This window comes from Scomber scombrus, chromosome 20 (assembly GCF_963691925.1).
Source record: "Scomber scombrus chromosome 20, fScoSco1.1, whole genome shotgun sequence".
In the NCBI taxonomy this organism is placed as follows: Eukaryota; Metazoa; Chordata; class Actinopteri; order Scombriformes; family Scombridae; genus Scomber; species Scomber scombrus.
In genome coordinates this window covers 10,987,842-11,010,714 of record NC_084989.1, presented here as the reverse complement: position 1 = coordinate 11,010,714, position 22,873 = coordinate 10,987,842, and the positions used below count along the sequence as shown (strand labels likewise).

The 22,873-nt window shown below is 39.3% G+C and overlaps 1 protein-coding gene across 1 annotated transcript in view; it reads right to left on the bottom strand.

The window, feature by feature from the left end:
- cntnap2a (contactin associated protein 2a) overlaps positions 1 to 22,625 on the bottom strand; it is a 333,552-nt gene extending 310,927 nt beyond the window's left edge. Inside the window, exons 1-3 of the mRNA XM_062441980.1 lie at positions 22,606 to 22,625; positions 22,486 to 22,495; positions 15,035 to 15,137 (exon numbers count right to left, since the gene is read on the bottom strand). Coding sequence (XP_062297964.1) covers positions 15,035 to 15,137; positions 22,486 to 22,495; positions 22,606 to 22,625 — 133 coding nt within the window. The remainder of the gene's footprint in view (positions 1 to 15,034; positions 15,138 to 22,485; positions 22,496 to 22,605) is intronic.
- Positions 22,626 to 22,873: the final 248 nt, after the last annotated feature.

The window sequence follows — 22,873 nt, the reverse complement described above, 5'->3', positions numbered from 1 at the left end:
ACAGCAAACAGATAAAGCAATAAAAGGAATAACTCACACTGCATCCAGCTAGCCAGCTCCGTTTATCATAACAGCAGCAGGAGAAACTCTCAGCTCCTCCATCACCTGCTGCTGCTTTATCCTCTTTCTCTCTTCTAGTTAAAGTCTTGTGAAATTAGGTTTTTGTAGAGAAATTACAAAATAATCTTCTTTAATTTCCGCGGCTCCACTTTAACGTCATCTCCTGAACCTACCGTCAGCAGGAGTTTGGGTGACAGCAGCTGACGGGAGGGCGTGAATGACAGCCGGAACTGTCCAATCACAGTAGATTAAAAAACATGAAACAACAACAATTCGCTGCCAATAAAAGTGGGCGTGAGCTGCGCCCCGTGGGAAACGTGACGCAGGCCAATGAGAGAGCAGCCTCAGGTCACATGCTTGTCAAAAGTTTGAGGGCTTGCATTGACTTCATTTAGTCCGGCGCCCCACATACAGGAAGTACATATAGAAATTAATAAAATACCATTTGGAATCGATTTATAATGAATGATGACAGGTGCTTAGAGGCTAACAGGACCATCTTGCAAAAAATTACTATTTATTTCATAATTATTTTGCATTTTCTAATTCATTTATGTTTAATATGTTTAAGTAGATTTTGGCCAGATATTTGATGGGGGCGGCGCCCCAGCGCCCCACATTGACCGGCCGCCACTGGTTTCTTCTGGAAGTAAGGGGATTAACCACACATACCAACAAGCACAGATGCACCACAAGCACGCACAGAGGTAAATACATTTCTTTATTCATGCACAGAACCACACACGCGCGCTCCCACTCGACATTAGGATGGTTTCACAGGATCACCCATTACCACCCTTTGAAGTATGTGAGCTGCTAATGGTTTTGGATCCGATTCAGAGACAGAGTCTGTGGCCTGTCTGTCCATTAGCAGGTTGACACACTCTGCTGACTAAACACAACACTTCGAGTGCCCTTGTCCTCTTTTCCTCTCTCCCATGCCCCCTTTCATTGGGAGATCAAAATAACCTGATGAGTTTGTGTGTGTCTGCATACATAGAGTTCAGGTCTGAGAGTGATTGAGTTACTAACACACATTAGGCAGACAACAAATGACAAGAGATGAGAGAAGGGAGGGCAGAGGACCCAAATAAACTCTTCCCCCATTTAACCCTTTTGGTTTGGTTAAACTGTTGGATGAGTAGAAGCTGATTCTTCTTGAATGGCTCATGGAATTTTTTTTAAAATGCAATTGTAAATCTATAAAAGGTCAATATTGTTCAGTGCCTGAGAGCAGTGTGAAGAAATGTGTGCAACAAAATAATTCAGTTTGACTCTTTACTCAATAGTAACCATTTGACCAAAAACCCAACCATACTCCAGTATAACGAGGTAAGATGAAGCATTTATGGGGTTCTTTTTAAAAAAAAGATTTGGACAGAAAACTGTCACATTAAACTGTACTTCTTGAGACAAGAAATCTAACTGTACCATATGAATGACTGATTCTCATAAAACTTAACTCAAGCCCACTTTAATTAGGCAGACATCAAGTTTTAAAGCAAAAATATCTGTCTTTCAAATTGGAGAAACTGGCTAAAGTGTCAGTGAGTTTGTTGGAGGTCTGAATGTGCAACTACTCTTCCAGTCTGCTGCACAGTGTTGAAATGAGTTGTCCATTACATTTATGGCTGAACTGATGTAATTTGAGGTGTTTTGCTGGTCCAACTAATGTTAGATTGGTTCAATCGAAGCAGACATTTTTGTAAATTTGATAGGCGATACTGACTGATATTCATCTCATTTATATGGACTTACATATTCAATTCGATGGCAAACTGCCACCTGCCCGTAGTTAGCTTATTTTTGCATTTGTCTTGGGTAAACCGTAAATACAACCTGACATAACTAATTTGACAAATTTATTTTAAACTGATATAATCTGAGTGATTACTGACTGAAAATTACACTTAATGAAGTATTCACCTATAAAAACAAACTCAAAGTTTTGATTCATTTGATTAAGGCAATTAGTGTGTTGAATCAACGCACTAATTGTTAGACAGATTTTTAACTTTGGTGAGTTTACTAAGCTATTTTTTGTGAGGTGAACATGTTCTTCTACACTAATAACAATACAACACAGAGTGTAAAGAATTTGTGCTGTACTGGATTCTGCCATCTGCCACCAAAGCAGACTGTCTATGTCATTGATCGCCAGGGACTATAAAGACTTGACTACACACCTCGATGCACTGACTACTCTCGCTTCACATCCAGCCAAAGAATCAGACCCCACACTGAGCTTTTAGGGCAGCACTTTGCACTGCGCCCTTCAAAGAATGCCAAAGAGCATTCACCTCTCCTCTCCTCTCAGAGGCGATCGATAGCATACTTTTCTGCCTCCTTAGTAAAAAGCAAAGAAGACTTTTGCTGCACTGTGTGTGCACATTTGTGTGATTGTGCACTTAGAAAAACAGGAAAAGACAAACACACACGGTAAGCAAATAGACACAAACTCACTAACCCATTCATACTCAGATGTGCACATAGCAGGAGTTACAGTGCTTACATATTCTTTCCATTACACAACCTGCTGAAATACAGAGAGCATGGTAGGGTGCTGGCTGAGTAGATAAATCTATCAATCAGATTTGATGTTTCCTGTTTGCCTGTAGTATTTGTGTGTGTGTGTGTCTCTATGCCATATACTCAGTCAGCGTATCTGCCGTCCCAGACGCAGATTAGAGAACTGAAACTGATCTGTGATCAGCCATGCTGTAATCCCCTCTATGTTGGCCATCATCACTTCATCTCTGAACAACTCATGCCAGCAGACAGGATGAGCATTTATTAAGTAATGATATTAAAACTAATTCCCAAATATTTCCATTTGGGCTACAAAATTTGTAAATGTGAAGCATACTGTGAATTTCAATAGCTGGCATCCATTAACAAACAGTTTAATGGGGAATTAATTAAAATCCATATTAATCAACAGAGCTGCTTCAAACAAGAAGGCATTCCAAATAAAAGGAAGTGTGACAGCGAGGGAGGAGATATTAGAAAGCCTATATTGTAGATGCTAAATCATTAAAAAAACGACTGAAAGTCTGAATCTGGGCTTTAAAATAGACAATATGGTTGTGGCTTCACCTGTATGGTAGCAATAACCAATGGGAACTAATCACAACACACAGAGAATTATGTAACTGGTGAAACAAAGTGAAAATACTGAGGGGAAAAAAGCATGAGATGAAATTACACAGAAATATATACATGTACATCATGAATAGGTACCCATATATACTGTAAGTTTGTGTAGTTTAACTTTAACATCTACTCCATGTATCCCTTTGGTTAAGTTTCTGTATTCTGTCGACCGAAGGTTTAATGTGCGCAATAAGGAATCATTAGCATTGTGAAATCCACTAAAATGTCTAGCCATAGGGTAATCCGTTTCTTAATTCTAATGGCATATTTATGCTCAGGATCCCTCAGGCTTCTTTTGAACAGCCGATGTAGAAAAAGCTTTCCTCTCTTTGCTTTTCCCCCTGTTTTCCAAAAGGCCCCAACATCCTTTTTTGATCTGCGTCTGATTAAAAAGAGCAACCAGTCATCTATTTTCCTAATCAACTGAGCAGCTAAAGGATTGACCTGACCCAATCTACTGCTGGGCTTCCATTTTTAATGTAATATTTTCTTTGTGGCACTTTCAGCAGCTGTAAATTGAGCTCATTGTTAATAAATGCACACAGCACTTATTAATTAATGATTTGACCTCTTTTCACAAAGGTCAGGATTAACCAGAACTGTATTGTAATTGTATATTGAGTATATTAACAGACTGTACAGTGTGTGGGATAGGAGGTGCAGAGAGATGAGAGAGCAGACATATGGTAAAGTGAAAGAAGAAGATGGAACATGTACAGATTTAAAATAGGAAATTCTGATATTTGTATTTCAGATGTGGATGGTAAAAACCATAGACTGTATATAAAATGTAAAAACACAAATGGCAGATTACAAGATCACAAACCTAAAATATTTTGGCTGGACCACTGACACCACTACAGAAACTTGCAGATAAATATTTAACATCTATAAATTCACATTATTGACACTACCACTAAACATCCCTGTAACAAACTAGCCACAATGTCTCATATTGACCACTCTATGCTACAAAACTGACATGAAGCTGATGTGAAACAGCACCACATGCATGCTTTGGGTCCAGCATCATTGTTATGTCAGCGTTGTCTAGGCCTGATAATCTGCTCGAGGGAGAGGTGAAACTTATACAAAGAGTAGACAGTAAGATAGGGAGAGACAAAATTATTAAGAAAAGTCAGATGACCAAGATATGAATGCGGTAGCAATGCAGGGCGATAGCATTAAATGGAGAGAAAGAGGGGGCACATAAGAATAAGAAGCAACATGTGAGAATAAAACAGTTGGTGGCATGAAAGAAAAAAAATGAAAAGGAAGATATAGACAAAAGAAGAAGGGGAGAGGGCTGAGAGGGAGAGAAAGCAACAGTGGTAAAAATATATTAGAAGGCAGAGAGACAGCAGGAGAGAGAAAGGTATAAAGAGGAAGCAGTGACCCCTGTCTGACTAATCTTAGTTTACACAGTTACAGCACCTTTAACCAGAGTTAATGGCCCAGAATACACCTAGCTTCAACTCTATCTTTTGCTTTACATTGCAAAAGTAAAACCTTTCTTTTTTTTTGTACCATATGTCAACACCTACACAAACACTAACTTTTGCTATACAAAGACATACATATTGGAACATGCATGCTGAGGTATATAGTCATCTGAATATAACCTTTGCCGCCCACACTTACACACAAGGATGTGTTAAAGCCTAGGTGGTTTGCAGTACAGACTATGTACAAACTGGTTTTCAATACAAGAAGTGAAAACACATGTGAGCATATGAACAGACATTCACAGGACATTTTACATATACACAAAAACATGCATGCATAAAACAAACAAACAAACAAACAAGCACACACACACTCAATCCGAAGTTGTTCTGCAAGAGACCAGACCTGTCTGACATCCCAATTACTCTGCACTTTAACCACCGTTTCCTCCTGGGTGAGTCTGTCCACACACTCCACAAGAACATGCACAATGCATGCAAACACATAAAGAAACACACACACAAACACCTACACATGCACACTCAAATTCATTTCTACACACACGTTCATTCAAGCATATCCAGGGAACACAATGAACATTTGTCCATTTACAGCACAGACCAACAGATCCAAACACACACACACACACACACACACACACACACACACACACACACACACACACACACACACACACACACACACACATACATACACAGAGGTAGCCAAGTCTATTGGAAGCAGTATTGTTGTCATTAAAGAAGGCACACAACTCCCATTTGCCTTCCTAGTTAGATTTCCTCACCTCTTCATTTTTTCTCCTCTTTATTTCCACAAACACTGAACACAGACTAAGTCATGCACATACATAGCTTCCCAATACTGAGAGATTTGTACACTGAAACACACAGGTTATGCTTTCCAAGTGACTGGCTGGCTACATTATGTTCCCACTGTGCCTCTGTGCTTTTCCTCTGAGTCCAAAGAGAAAAAAAAGAGGTGTGTTTCTTCAATGAAAGTAGCCCAAAGATTAATTCACTTAATCTTGGCCAGTAAATGGGGTATTCAAGCGGCTTAAAAAACAAATTGAATGCAAAGGCTGAGAGTAATAACAACATTTGTCTTAGCTGCGGCACAATGCCCTTTTCCACAGCACTCTTCCACATGAGCTGGTGGCTAGATTTCCAACATCCATTATGACAGAAGTGGATGCACATGTACGTACACGCACGGACTGACAAACACACAAACTTGCTCTCCCATACACATTTTGACAGTGCTACCTATATGAAGTGACAAAAAGACAGAGAGAGAAAGACAAGGAAGACTTGACATCAATGAAGAGAGTATGGCTGTGTGTGCTGCGTGTACTGTGTGTGTGTGTGTGTGTGTGTGTGTGTGTGTGTGTGTGTGTGTGTGTGTGTGTGTGTGTGTGTGTGTGTGTGTGTGTGTGTGTGTGTACATGAGTGAGATAGTTGAACAGATGTTGTGCTGCGGTTTTTTATGTGTAATCCCCAGCTTCATCATGTTACTCATCAGGCATGTGCAGATCAAAGGGTTAATGTTGCAGAATATAGGTTAAACTCAAAGAGGGACAAGAGCAATAAGCAACAGTTTAATTCTCCAGTGACAAGTCAATGCAACTCTACATAATGTACGATTTACAGCATTTTATGGCTACAACATTCAGCTAATGACTTAGTAATGTATGCTGATTATTTTTACATGAGCAGTAACTAATTAGTTAATGAGCTAACAAGCTCATAGTTTCATTAAATCACTGTCCTCGCGATGTAATATATTCACTATTACTAAATTATGTATGTATGATTAATCAGTGTTTTTCATGCCATATATTAGAAACTCATTTAGGCTATCATTGGTGTTCCCAAAAAAAATAAATCTTGCCTTTTGCCATGTTGACGTTTGTGATATCTTGATGCTATGACATGTAAAACACATTCATGGCACATGCATAAGCAAACAATTCTATCTTTTTTCAAGATATATGTACAGCATACATATTCACAGTGAGACATTTATAAAGACACTATATTTTTTAAGTGTGTTTAGGGAGTGCGCTAACATATTTTTATGACTTGTAAAGTTTGAGAAGTCATTTTTCTTAATGGGGACATAACGTGCTTTTTGCAATTTTCTGTCATTTATATACTGTTATGCTGTTGGATTACCATGTTAAACATAGTGTCTGGATGTATTTGAGAAGTTGACGTTTTGCATAAAGAACAAGAAATCTTAAATCTTCCAACTGTTTGTTTACGTAGGATCCAGATAGCAGAAGTCTGCTGAGAGGAAGCTAACCAATTAGATCACAGCGGGCTCATCGGAAGGGGGGGGGGCTTAAAGACAGTAGCTAAAACAGCCTGTTTCAGACAGAGGCTGAACTGAGGGGTTGCATAAAAGAGCTAGTATGAGTTGATTGAGTTGTTTCATTTTTTTGTACTACAAAGATATCCTAGTTGAGCCCCAGAATAAAAATGAATACCATAAAATGTGCATGATATGTCTCCTTTAAACCTGTAGGTATTTGCATAAAGATCACTCTTGCTCTCCCAGTCAGGGAGCTTAGTTATGCGAGATTAGCCCAAAGTTCAAAATAAGTATTAAAAACTTCTATTTCTTATAATAGTGGCCCATGGAATCATTAGCAGTAGGACTTTGACTGAGGATGTATGTGCTTGGATTAAAGCAAACACAAAGCACAATAGATATGACAAAAAACATACTTGAGCACTCCCGGAATAGACCACTGAGGAGTTCACTCCCTTTACATGGCAAGCGAATCTTCTTAAGGGCAACTAAAGCTATACTGTACAGCCAAACATGAACCATAGTGTTTGAGTTTGAAATAAATCAAAAACTGATGACAAGCTGTGCTTCACAGTAATTACAAACACCTACACTACTACACTACTATACAATGTGTAGCAGAGCAGTCATTATAATTAAAACATGATGCAACATTTTCAGCACGTTATCAATAACAACTAAAACTAACCCTAATATCTTAATGTCACCAAGCTATAGAGCGCATCCAATACTAGGATGGATTTTCAGTCACACTAACATGCACATTATCAGCTATTTTACCACATTTTTAAATGTGGCTTACATAATAAAAAAAGAAGACCAGTAGCACCTGATTAGAAATACTCACCCACCAGGACAGTCACTTAGACTCAGGCCCTGGCTGCAGCTTGGCCATCTGCACTAAACATGCTTGGCAGTATTCATGGGTGGGAAACCAGTGCGGGGTTAATGTCATTGTTTTAGCAACTCCTGTAGTACAAGAAGTATAACACTGCTTAAGTCAGTGTGTCTAAATCTCCTCCCTGCTGCTAACAGCGGTGAAATACCAGTTTAATTTGTTCTGCTTTTGACAATGTTTTAACACTGATGATTTGGTTTATTGACACTGTTTTAACATTCTAACACCTCCTGTGTCTCGATGCAGCTGAATTCTGGCACTCCCCCAAGATTAATTTTAGGTCTGTAGCTTTTTCCTATCTATTAATGCAAAAATGATTTCACTGAATTAAAATGTATTCAAAATAAAGTTAAAATTATGTTGATGAATGTGACGATGTACAATAAGTGGTTTCTAAGTGCATCTCCAAATCATCTGAAAAAGCAATTATGAAAGCTGTTACATGATCAATCAAGCTGTAAAACAGTTAGATATCACCAAATAGCCTGGTCCATTCAATGCAACGGCTGTGCTCTGATGTAGCTACAGATTATAATAACAATGGTAATATTGAACGACAAGGTGTCAGAGAAAATCCTTGCCTCCTGACCATCTTTCCTCGAGCTGTCTCTCCTCATCCTTCTCTCTTTTCTGATAAATGCCGCCCCCTCTCTTCTCCTCCTCTCTTCCTCCTCCTATCCTGCCATCGCACTCTCCATCTCACAGAGCCTTGTCTAACGAAGTGGACAGATTCTGACGGGTTCTAATAAGAACACATTCCACTAGAATAACTTTCAGATCCTGTGCTGTGCTCACACATGCACATACACACACACTGTACAGTTGCAGAGTTAAAGATTTACACACCCGAACTACAGTCCCTATTATTCACTTTTAAATTAATGAGTATGAACTCAGTAATATTCAATGATCTGGACAGGTTGTGTGCTGAGGAGGGCAGCGGAGGACAGAGCAAGTGAAAAAGAGAGGTAGTCCATGTGAGCTGCATGGTGTGTGCCCCTGTATATGTAGGAGTGTGTGTGCTATGTTACTGACATTGTTAAGGGAATTATGCTGCATGACTTGTCAGTGTACGTTTGGATCAGTGTGGCCTTGCTACCATGCTGTAACATAGATAGCCTCACAGTAGCGTTCAATTCCCAGAGAGAAATTTCAATTCTTCTAGGAGACCAACACAGTAGTCCAAGAATAAAGCTGAATACAGTCATGGTATCCTGGCCATTACTGTGCATTTCTGACTACATTGATGAACAAACATGTGAATATGAGTGTTATACTGATTTATTAAGTTGCGTATGTTTGAATACAACATTTAAAAAAACCCTGAGTGAAGACTTTTCGCTCAATTTGTGCACTATGCTATCATGTGTTGCAATGCAAGTTTTTAAGATATTCTTGTCAAGTCGAATTCATATGGATTAATCATAGGCTGCTGTGAAATGAAGCAGTTCTGATTCCTTCTGCTATAAAAATAAAGTGATTAATGCAGTAGATCAGTAGTATTTTTGTCTCAAAAGTACTGTCATGAATTCAAGTTTTAGTGGAATAAAATATTAGTACTGATTAGGAAGGAAAAAATGTAAGAGTTGGGTGTTTGGCTGTGATCTATGTCCATCTGTTAAGGGCATTGGGAGTACACACACACAGTGCAGGTGCTGCTTTATGAGTTTTCATGCATAAACAGACATGCATTACTTCCTTGAAAAGAAGCTAGAAGAGACTTTTTCTAATCAGACATATTTGTAATCAGTAGAGAGAGGAGGGCACAGATTGTGAAAGAAGTAGGTGGATGACAAAAAAGAGAAAAAAAAACAAGGAGGCAGGAATGTGATTATGGCCAGATGATAAAACCACTGAGGTGAGCCAAATAGGGATTGAAAGAATTAGGGATACTTAGGGACAAGAAAAAGGCAGGAGGCAAGAGGTACAAAAACAGGATGAAATGAAAAACTGGGGAATCTGTGGATAAAGCGCAGGCAGGGGGGCGGTGGGGGGTGTAGTTAGCTATGAGACAAATGAAAGAAAGGGAGTCATTTTTTGTTAATTAGATTTTTAAAATGAGAATATAGGACAGAAGAGCAAGAAAGACACAAAGGTAGAATTAGGGAAAGGAGATTTATTGACAATGGAGGGAGTGCAAAGGAACAATAGATTTTTTTTAAAGGAGGAAGAGAGCAATTTGGACAGAGGAAGACAGGGTGGAAGAGAGAAATGGCAGTGCAATTAACAACTAGACCTTGTTTCCTAACCCTGACTCACTTGTCTCGCTGCGTGATAAATCTACCAATGCGGACACACACACTCACACCCAAAATACAAGGCAGGTGCACAAGTACGGAGATACACAGGGGTCAAACATAGCTAAACAAGTATTGAGCTGATCTAATCTGAGCCAAACCATTCTGCTTCCTCCAGACTTAATCCTATTATTACCACCTCCTAATGGGAACCATCACATTCCACACACACGCAGACAAGACTCTGGACTGGCACCAGGTTTACCTTAGAGAAAGGAAATGGCAACTTTATTGTGTTGTTTTTAATCAAATTAGAACATAACTCAATTTTTCCAACATTGACTGCTATGTTAATATGCACAATGAGTCATTTATTGACTGTAGAAATGAGCAATATTGCATTTATCAGTGTTACTAAAGCACTGTGGTAGAACTATGAGGACATGCCATATTGTTCTCTTGTCAACCAGCCAATTCTTAAAATTAGCCACCTTAATACAGAAGGCTAGAACTACATGGCTCAGTGAAATAATGGGAATTCTTCAAACTTGACTAAGAACGTTTGTGTTGGCAAGAGGATGCAACAAGAGTATTTTATTCTGTTTGACAGGGTATAAAATGAATTATACTGAGGACCAGGAAACCCTGACTTGTCCTGTGGCCCTGGAGGTGCAAACAGACTGATGTCTATGTCAAATGGCCTGGTATGCTTAATGAGATCAGAAAAGGGTAATCTGATTCTATGTCAGACAGACTCTAGGAGCATCCCATTAAGCCACCTATAGTGTCACTAACACTAACTTAAAGGCACATCCTTCACTTTTCCTAAACTGGTGCTGGAAATGTTAAAATTGTGAACCCTGTCCTTTACACAGGGAGTAATGACTGGCAATGCAATCTTAAAGCAGAGCAGGAGTTTAAGTTTGATATAAGAAAATATTTGTGCCAGATATCTGCACATATATGTGCAGATATCTAGCACAAATATAATAGTGTACTTTGTATGATATTTCTGTCAGAAACATCTTCATCAAAGAAATGTGCTGATTTGAATTGCAAATGGAACCTACTATGATGTCCCATAATCATTGGGACATTATAGTAGGTGGTAGGAGACCTCAGTTACACTGCAGTAACAACACATTTACATACTGTACAGTGACAACTCATTAGAGCATACAGCTCAGGTACCAGGTCAAACGCAACCCCTATTCTTCATCTGTGTGGGCGTCTGCAGGGTTATACATACATGTGTTAATGGGAGTTTGTATTTCTGAGTAATCTTATATGCATGTGTGTGCATTCAATTTTGTTGGAGCAGGATGGATGTGTCAACTGATATCAACGTATTAGCCAATTAAGTGATGCTGGAATGCAACATAAAATTGACAAACTCTTCAGGTCAAGCCCGTGTAGGAAATCTGTTAATTATAGCTCAACATACAATCATATATGGAACCAACAAACACATACATGTATACAAAGGTGCAAAATGCAAACAGACAAATCTTTGTTTTTACTCTTCTCGCTTTCTTTTAAAATTGAAGTGGGTCAACCAGCCCATTGACTTTTAGTGTATGAATGTGTTTGCCCCACCAAGATGGGAATGTTAATCTTTTTTAGTCCACGCCTCAGACCATTGGTCACAATGACATTGTCTATTCCTCCAAGTGTTTCCCATGTAGTTCCTGCGGAGGGATAAAGTCAGCATGCAGATCTAAGCTCAGGGGTAAAACTGCTGGCCCATTTCAACATTTTATTTGTTTGACTATCTTGCTCACTCTCCCTCTGTCTTTCTCCCTCTCTTCCCCTCTCTCACTTTCTTCCTTCTTAAAAATACTGTCCTGATCTTTCTCTACACGTAGTTATTCCTTTGTGTCGTGTTAATGTCTTATATTTCTGATGCACATCTATACATATTAGTTATATTTCTATCATTTTAATAAACTTATCATGTTTATAATTTAGCACAAGAAACAAACAATTAACATGGCATACATTTTTAGGTTACAAAGTAATTCAAATAGACTTTCTAGTTGGATATATTCAACAGGTCAATTCATTTTGAAATGTATTTCTTAACAAACCAAAGGTGATGTTTTAATTTTTAATGGGGGGGGTGGCTCAGTGGGAGGAAAAGGATTAGGACTGCAGAATTATTTTATAGCCCTAGCCAATACTTTGATATTAAAACTGCAATTATAGTTCAAATTTAATACAACTGCTGTTAAGATAAATACATATTTGTGACCTGTTCTTTTAATGGATGTGGACATTAAGCATTTTAATGATGCTTCTTTTTCAAAACACACCATAGTTTTGATGGTATAAATTTTACCCTTAAATTATGCAACTGTAGCAGCTGAGTGTGATGAGTCAGTGTAGGTTAATTTTCTCAGTCGCATTACCTGCTGCACTCCCAGATTACACCAAACATCTGGAGTAAAAACTGTATCTGTGGTCATGTCTCCCCTAAAATGTTTTGTTACTGAAGTGGATTGGTCTGGGGGTGCATTGTCAGCAGCGCATACATTACTGAATGATCATTGCAATATTACTGGAATACTACACGCAGCAGTGTGTCTCTATGATCTTCTTAGTCGTCCGTGACTACACATTGCTACTTTTCACTTTGATCACAACAATAACACTACTCTATAGAGCATACAGGCTACAATACAGTAAAGAATTGAGTATTTATAGTTTATAGTTCAGAGCAGTGGTTCTCAACCTTGGGTCCAGGGACCCCCTGGGGGTCCTTGAGGGTATTCCAGGGGGTCCCCAGAAAAATGAGGAGTATTTTAATATTACTATTATCTCTGGACTAAACCAATTAAATAATTTATGATAATGACTATTCTTTCCATAGGTTTCACACAATTCACTGTTAATATGTCAGTCTACAGTAAAGACTGTTAAATTCCTATCAGATGAGGATCCCTGAGACTACATCTTGTCAAATACAGGTCTGCAGCCTGATGTGTATCAATTTGGGGTCCATGACACCAACGAGGTTGAGAAGCACTGGTTTAAAGAATATCATAGATCCAAGACAAAACAGATGGGCAAGACCGGGAGAAAAAGGCACAATTACAAATGTGTCTACTACTTCAGCACTACAGACAGTAGGCCTACCATGGATTTATCAATACACAGCACAGTTAAGATGCTGACATTTCAGATCCATGGTCAGGGTCATAGATTCCAACTTGAATAAACCTCAGTCAGATAAAGGATCAAAGAGTGAGGCAGACTAAACTAACATATTCAACTAAACAACCCCTCTGTCCCTGCACTCTCTCTGCTACTAGGGGATGTAGAAGGGGGATGGCAGGTTGGTCATTTTGCTAACAAATCACCTACTGATTACAAGTCTGTATACCATCCTTGTTCAAGCATCCAACTGAAGTGGTTGAACATGATACTGAATCTCTAGCTACTTGCTCCAGGGACACCGAGCTTGACCCAGTCAGACCTGCCAATGGAAGGGGGCAAGAGGACAAGGGATTTCCACAAAGTGATCAATGAAGTTGTATAAGTAAAGTGTTTCTGCTATGACAACTATTGGCAGTAAGGTCGCTCTTCTGAGCAAACCATCCCTCTTTTCTTTTCTCCTCTGTAGAACACAGAGACGATGCTGTATGCTCACACAGCGCACAAGCGGCTGGCAGTGCCTTCTTTTGGTTGTTGTCTGTCGGATGGGATGATTAATGAGGCACGTCCAGAACACATTCATCCGGGACCGAGAATCCCTGGAATCAGAACCCTCAAAATACCGGCTCAGACAATGTCAGCAACATCAGAGTGACACAAAACCAAGTCATGGGTTTCAGTAAAATATTAAACGAAACGTAACTGGTCCTTTTGAGGCGGATAGGACCAATAAGTGTCACATTAAAACGTTCAATCACACAGCTGGAATGTGTACCACGGAAAATAAATAAGTATAGTTAAGCTTATAAAAACAACAATAAACGAGAATATTAGAGTATTATCCAACGCCTCGCCACGTGCAAACTCTTAAAAATCATAATCAAAGTTAGAATCAAGTAGCCTATTTAGGAATGATGTTTGACGAAATACTGAAATGGTTTATTAATATGAAAAAGGGGTACATATTATGTATGTATGATATATTTAGACTTAATTGTAGGACATCAGCACCAAGTCAGGTAGGCCTACAAGAGATGCAATTTCTCTATTTTACGTATGTATCATCATCCGAGCCAGCCTTAAAAGTACATATATGGGTCGTTAAAAGGGGAGGTAACAGAGGAGAGGCTATTACAAATTCACACTGTAGCATATAGATTAAAAACTAAAGAGCTCAAAATCAGAAATATTTAATATGCCTATGAGTCACTGATAAAACTCTATGGCGCTTCTAAAAAAGTCCATTAGACCGTAACCCCCTTCTTAAAATTTTGAGATTCAACAAAGCGTCTGTATTGGGATTTCTTTTGGGCAAATACGGTGTAAATGGGCTGAAAAACAAATCCAATGTTCTTATATAACCTTAATCCAAAAAATCCATCCCTTTTTTGTAAGCACTGAAATCGTCAAAATCAGCCAAAGGGCAGAACCTCTCTGGCGCTTTTCTACAATCTCTGGGGCAGAGATCCTGAAGAGTTAACACGTGTATGTCTAAACTCAGAAGGTAAATCCCACTTCCCCCCTCTCTCTCTCCCTTCCCTTTCCCCTGTGCAACCTGGCTATGCGTCTCCCGAGAGCGCCAGCTGGCACCACCGTCGGGATACCTGCAGCCTCGCCGGTGAACGTACAGCTCCTGCCTCACCTGCTCAGCTGCAGAGACAGTCTCAGTCTCCCTTCCATTAATGTTCAAGTCTCACCCGATCAGCGCTTGGAGTCACACTCAAAAAGAGAAAAATAAATACATTTAACAACTTACGGGTTGTTGGCAAAGCTCCATGCACGCAGTTGACATGGCAGAAAATCCACATAGAGACCGGCCATAACAACGTCAATCCCTGGGCAGGACGGTGCCGGTGCATCTTCACGGCCGGTGAGGACGCAGCAGACGAAGAGAGGGAGAGGAAACACTCAGGGAAAAAAACAGCCGGGTGGTAGTAACGCCGGTCGGTCCGTCAGACTGGCTTTGCTGTTGAGGACTGGCGGAGAGGAGCCTGGCTGCACAGACTCTCTCTCGCTCTCACAGTCTCTCTCTCTCTCTCTCTCTCTCTCTCTCTCTCTCTCTCTCTCTCTCTCTCTCTCTCTCTCTCTCTCTCTGTATCTCTATATGTATGCCTCGCTCTGTCTGTCTCTCTCTCTCTCTCTCTCTCTCTCTCTCTCTCTCTGTGTGTGTGTAGGTCTCTCTCTCTCACACTCACTCTCTCTCTCTCTCTCTTTATCTCGCTCTCTTTACGTCTATCTCTCCAGCAAAGAAATGATAAGGATCACGCCGACAGTCAGGCTGGCCTGGCCATGCAAGCGCAACGCACTTCTCTCTGCAGCTATCTCGCTTCCTTGTTTTGCGATTCCAAGCTTAAAAAAAAACATAAACACACACACACACACACACACACACACACACACACACACACACACACACACACACACACACACACACACACACAAACAAAACAACAACAAACGTATCTCCACCTGCACAGCACGAGAGCAAATGTATTGTACAGTATAGGCTCCAGGAGTTCACGGAGCCATGACAGTGCGCAGCTCAAATCCACTGAACCGATTTCTCTTCTCCAGCGCTCTGGTTCGCTGTCCGCGGTGCTGAACTTATCTCAGTCTTTCTGTCTCCCTCCCTACCTCCCTCCCTCTCGAAATGTCTTTCCGTTTCTCATAGCCAGACAGTGCCCCCCTCCTTCTCTGGGTGGTGGTAGCCTTTTAGTGTGTGTATCCTTCACACCAAATGCCCTAAGTAAAACTACAAACACTGACTTAGAGTCTGGTCTTGATCTTATGGATTGACCTCTTTCATAGAAGAACAAACTCTGGATGAATGTATGGTACAGGAAGGCTTCATTAACAAATAAGCAGCTCTGAACATTCATGGCATGCAGTTGCTTTTCCCGTATTAGTTTTGTTAGAGAATATGTGTCAGACATATGAGTTACTGGCACAACGGTATGATTAAGTTTACAAAATGTTACACTGCTTTTGCCACAGTTAATTTAGAAATCATCTCAATGTGAGGGCTACAGACAACATGCAAGAATGATTACATTTAGATGTGTTGTCTAAGCAATACACAATACCACATTTAGATAACCTAAAACATTTATTCAGAACATTGAACACATCTACTAAAATAGTCTAACTCCAGTTAAGGGCACCAATCAGTGATTAAAGTTTAGCTTTTTTACTCTTATTGGATTTTCCAGTTTTAACTTGGCACATTTCAGTTTTATTGCTGCCTGCTCGCACAACCTTGGACTATCAGTGGCTGTTTGAGGAACAGATTGGGTTCAGGGTTGGATTTGGCTCAGGCAGTACATGACTTTTGCATTCTTGACAAAAAACATTGCACTTGTATTATGGAGCTATTGCACTCAAAAACTGTTGGAAGGTGTTATAACTGCAGACAGCAAACAAACATGAAAAACTTGCAAAGAGGCAGAAGTACTTTGACGGTTATGCGGCGTAGAAATCTGTAAGATTATATATCTTGTAAATGTCATTTTTTGCATGAACTGGTTTGCACATCTAGGTCCCCCGGAAGCTTTAGATGAGGTGATTGGGTTTAGTCTTTACAGTATGCATCAAAGAAGGCACGCTTCTGCTAGAACGTCAGCTTAAAAAATAAAGTCAACATTGCATAACCATCAAAGTGCTTCTGCCTCTTTGCAAGTTTTTATGCATGTTTGCTACCTGAGAGCACCTGCTGAAAGATGTCCTGCAAAAATTCCTTTCAGCCAAACTGAGGTCACTCAGATTGAACTCTTTGTCTATTGCAATTCTGTTGGTTCTCTAGTCTTTTTGCTCAGGACTCTCTAGAACACCTTGGTCCACATGTTTTGACTAGATGTTAATGATTGTGACAACTGAGCTCCCAAGCACGTTTCACCCGTTAGTTATATTTCATAATCGTGTGTCTCTGCCTAATTCTGCGTCCGACCTGTAGAGATAGTTCCTTTGGTTTGATTCCTTCTGCTGAAAACATTCTGAGGTACTGTCTACATTTATTACTTTCCACTTTAATGATTGTGGTTCATTTGTAGTGGTGGTGATGTTGCTATATGAAGAAAAAATAATCTTTTGGAGACTAGTGAAAGAAGTTTTTTTTTTCATAAAGACAAATTGCTTTCTATATCTGGCTGTCAACATGTGTCACTATTATGTCTCAGTCACTGTCATCTGGCTAGAACATAATGTTTGATTATCATTACAGCTGGGAGCATTTCTATAAACACAGAAAAATAGTGAATGAAAACCTAACATTCATAATAGACAGCTCCATCAGTGTTAATGTCTCATTTATTTCTGCAAATGGATTAACTATGACAGTCAGCATGCCATCATCATGGATGCTGCCCGTGGGGTCAAAACATTTTATTGGATTATTAGTCACTACAAACAGAAGTTTTAAAAGCTTACAACATAGATAGAACAGTATATGGTATTTACTATATTTACTGCTATGTAAATTGTTATTAATACAGCAATTAGTTTGAAATGTAAGTCAATGCTGTTGATTGGGTGTATCCTTTTGAGCATATACTACTAACTAATGTACTAACATGCTTATTTAGCATGTAAAATGTTTATCAGGTTCATCTCAATTTAGCTTGTTAGTCTTGAGATCTCAAAGTCATTTGGCTGAGTCTTCTGGGAATCATGGATGTGCAAAATATTTCTGTAATACATGTTGAGATATTTATTACATTAGTTAGAAGTTTGAATTTTTTCTGAAGAAAAGTCAAGAGATCAATGTTAGTAAGATTTATCCTCTTGGGACCATGAATATCTGGACAAAACTCCATGGCAATCCATCAGAGCCATCCCAAAGAAAAAACAAAAAAGAAAGAAAATGCTTCTTTATATCTTTTTCCTCTCATTCTTTTCTTCTCTTTTTTATTGGCTGTTTCAATCATGTTCTGCCAAATCTCCTGCTCCCTCCTCTGCCTGTTGATCACTCCATCCACCCCTCCACAATGAATTTTGCTGTATGACAGTGCTCCTTCTCCACAAAGACCACAAATGGGTTTGTCAATATGTCATGCATGGTAATTTACAGCCATCATTCTTTTCATAAAAAAACAGCAATGACTGATGGCCCATAGATTCTGAACAAAAAAGTTTATGAAAGCAGTGATGAATCTCTTGAGGGAGGCTGTTCTGTTAAGTAAAATGCTTATGAAAAAGGAGATTTTCACAGACAAATGCTACCCTGGTTGCCTTGTTGCTGTTTTCTACACACCACAGGACAGAGAAAATAAGACTTTGAGGTGATGTAACAGTGTTTGTGGCACTGTCGTGGCAATTTTGCAATTCCACTCTGGCAAAGAGGAACGAGACAAAAATCACTTAAAGTACTGTCACACGTTAATAATCCTTCAGTGCATGGTACACAGCACAAAGTTAGTTTCTAGTATGCACACAGATGAAAAACTGGTCACATTTTATACTTTGGAACTTCTCTCTTGTCAAGGCTCCCTCTTCCAGTAAAAATCTGATTTTTTTCCAATCTAAGTTACTCTGGCAGTCTTGCTACCCTCTGATGCACCATCTGAGCCTTGGCCTCTCTTAATAGTTAGAAAATGCTCTGCTCACACTCCCAAAGACCAAGATATCTTTGATCATACATGTACTATGAACCCTTATGTTACTTTAGTATGAAAATCAGACTAAATTCCTGAGTTAAAAGGTTACATTGTAAGATTCAGAATGATCAAACAGTGGAAATTAAAAGGGGGCACATTATGAAAAACATGCTTTTTCAGTGCTTATATGCATATACTGTATATTTGCGTCTCTGATGTGCCTGCTAAAACACAAACTGAAATAATACAACATACTCTGATTCAACAAACCAATCAGATTTGATCCCCTTTCTAACGTCACTTGTTGCTTCACTGAAATAGTACCACACCGCCACCCATGCGTCTATTTGAGTCTCCACCAGCTACATTTCAAGTGCAGCCTGGGACCAAGGTAAATTAAGCAAAACCAAGCTAAACTATGCTATGGATGAGAAATGTGTACGTATTGCGGGGCTAAACCAGGGGACAGAGGCCCTGCTTGCTGATAGACGGCTACTGAGTACCAGCCAACTTAGGAGGAGAGAGTCATGGAGCAGAGCTGCTGCTGCTGTCTCAACTTCTGGAGGAATAAACACCCAATTCTGCTCTGATCCACAGCAGTTTATTGGCGAGAGGAGTTTATTTTTTAAACTTTTGGGATTACGTGGTATCATCTTCAAACTTGCTTCTCAATGTAGCCGGAGCTAATTTAGCACAAGAGTCATACACCACCTCAGCTGCTGTCATCAATAATACACATCTTCAAAAATTGTAAATGCTGGTGAGTTTATATATATTTGAAAGTTACAGAGTATGTATATATCTATGTGTATACATGATGATGGTACTGCCAAATGTATGCCTTTAAATGATGTTATTTTGAGTGTGGATGGAGCAGCAACTATGTTAGCATAGATATGATCAATCCGAACTCCATTCAGAAGACAATCATTTTAAAAGTTGCTTGCTTGTCTTGTGGGCAGACCTGACAAAGCATAAATCTAGACTTTACATATCTGCAAACTGATGTAGTTATTTCAGCATCCAATTGTTCAGTTTATTATGATTAAATCACAACAAAATCTAATGTATTTTGGGTTCATTCAGGCTGAGTTTCAGTAACATTACCGCACTGGTTGGGGAGTAGTCGGTTTGGGGTGAAAAACAAATGTGCAAATAACTCAAAGTGCTTGTTGCGTTTGCTACACTTCTATGTTTACTCCAGCAGCCATGTTTCTCTTGCTCAACAGTTGCCACAGTAGTTGGCACATCACACAGAAGAAGGGGGTTGGTGGGCGGTACAAGCACACAAAGCAGCTTTTCTAAACAGGGCTGTTTACACAGGACAAGAAGGCTGCTGTGATGCTTGTTCATTGTGGTATTTTGACCAAAGAATGCAAGATACATTTTATCAAGACCCCAGGGAACTGTATTAACTTGTGGAAAATCGGTATAATATGGCCCCATTGGTATGTGTAATTTCCGCTCATAGACAATATTAGAAGATATGCCATGTTTATCTCAAACAATATGAGTAAATGACTGTTGTACTAAACAGTTCTCTTAATTGGAGTCTTTTCTAGAGAGACTGTAAAAAGAGTAAGAATCTGTGTTCTGTTTTATGTGAGGAAAATACTCTGATAACATGCTTTATTGCAAGTCCTGACTCAGCACAATGAAGTTACAGCTGGACTGTATTTAATATACACTGGAGAGAAAATTATTGGATGAATACAGTAAGTGGTAGAATTTGAAGAGGTAATATATGAAATTATTGCAGGGTTAGAGAATGATATGACCAAATTGCTACCCCAGGGAGGAATTCAGCAGCAATCTATGATTCACTGCCTGGGAAAAGGTAAAAGAACGAAAAAAAAAAAAGAAAAAAAAAAAAACAACCTTCACCACAATTTCATCAGGAACTGAGTTATTGTGTGCATTGAATAGAATGAAACTACACCTTTTATTTCGTGTACATGCGTCACTTGTTTTGGGGGCATTGAGTACTTTAGGAAACCATCTTACTGACAATAAAATGGAAAGTTTCTTCTGTGTTACATGAAGCTTCTTTTATGAAGTGCAAACATTGTGGATGCAGTGGAGTAAATGTTTTGGCTAAATGACCAACTCCAGGGCAAGTACAATATCATGCTAAAATCATAGGCAATGGTGCTCAATCAAGTCAAGTGAAAGCCCTTCTTCAGATCAGAGAAATCTCACACACAAATCTTAATGAATCCAACTATTAGTATGTTCAAGAATCCAGAGCAAGGAGAAGAGGTAACCCCACCACTACAATCATGGTTCAAGGTTTGATCAATCATGATTTTGCTTGTGATTTTGACTACTGCTACACTGGATGCATTTGTTCGATAGGATCACAACACTGTTTATATACTATATGTTAAATCAGACATCTTAAGTAATTAATGCTGTACTTCATGACTTTAATGATTACTTTAATATCAAACACGCAATCTCTCATACAATTCCTAAACATGACACATTACTTCCAATATATACAAAACAAAAGTCAAATATATTCTATCTGATGAATCAAAAGTATGGTTGAATATATACTTAACAGTTATAGTGGAGTTTAAAGTAATTTATATGCATTGATGGGAAGAACAAAAAAGGCTATTTTTTGTCTTTACCTCTAAACTGTCAATGAAATGTAACTGAATCTTTTACACACTCACACATCAATGCAACAGGCTCAGCACGCACACTGCTACAGTGGTGCCATAATGTATATTTTTGTGAGTAAATTTTCCTGAGCATGCTCTCTGCTGGCTAACCCTGCTCTTACCTTATTAGATGAGCTTGGCTAGTCATCAGGATATAATGCTGCTGCCTTGATGGACTCACTGTAGAAGATGTTGCTGTTGACTGGATGTCTGCAGACTTCACAGCAGTTGTAGTGTGTGGAGATACTTCCTCCTTTCTTAACCTGCACATAAACATATACATTCTAAGTCTATTAAGTCCATGTGCTACCGTACAATGTAAAACCATTACCACTGTGAAAATACAAAATGATTTCACTGATATACATTATGTGTAACCTCAAATAATCATAAACATACAATACAATGGTCAAGTTACAAACAAATTCAAGTGGTTTCACATTATCTATGCTCTCAGCTGTTGTGTTTCCACAGCAGAGTAGGACCCAGATAGGACCCACCCACCGGACTCTGAGTGTGACGTCACAGAGGCGACTCGCCGAAAACATAACAAAAAAACGACAACGAGGAGGTAAACATTAAGGAGCTGAGCTGGTTCCCGCGTTTCTGGTTTGTGTGTTTGTGTACATAACGGTGGACGTTATAAACTTTTTTCCAGCGGTGTAGACACTTTTTACTACTGTTCTTCTTCTGTACTTCTTCTGCTGAGTTTTTTAAAATGCCTCTTATTTTGGAGCTTTCTGATGACGCCACATCCCGCTTTGAGTATACCCAATCAACACTGAGTATACCTCAAGCCCCACCCAGGAACTTTTCGGGGCCGAACGGAGTACCTAACCCGAGGCAGGGACTCGGTTAGCCTCCCTAAATGTTCCGGGAGATTGTCCTTCGGGGGAGGTTCCTGCAATGGAGACACGTACGCACCAATGGCCCCGGCCCCGTAAAATTACCCTGAAGTTCCTGCAGTGGAAACAGGGCAATACAGTAATTTAACACCTAATGACACGAATGACAGTATGAGAAATCCATCCTTCAATAAAAATGCATTGCCTAGTTTGTTTGCTCCTCACCTGTCAACTTCATCAAACATCTCAACGATCAAGAATACTTTGCTTTGAGGAGATAAAGTTCTTCAGGCCCTCTTGAGCAAAGCAAAAATATAAGCTGTGGTAAAAGCCCTTCATTTAATTCAACATAGATAAATCAGAGCACTAGTATCTCACTCAGGCTACCAAGACAATTCACCACTGTCAGCTATTTAGCTGACTGGTATTGCCAGATAATTTTTATTTATCTCCAAAATAATTTGTGGATATTGTGACAAATTTAGTTTTTAAA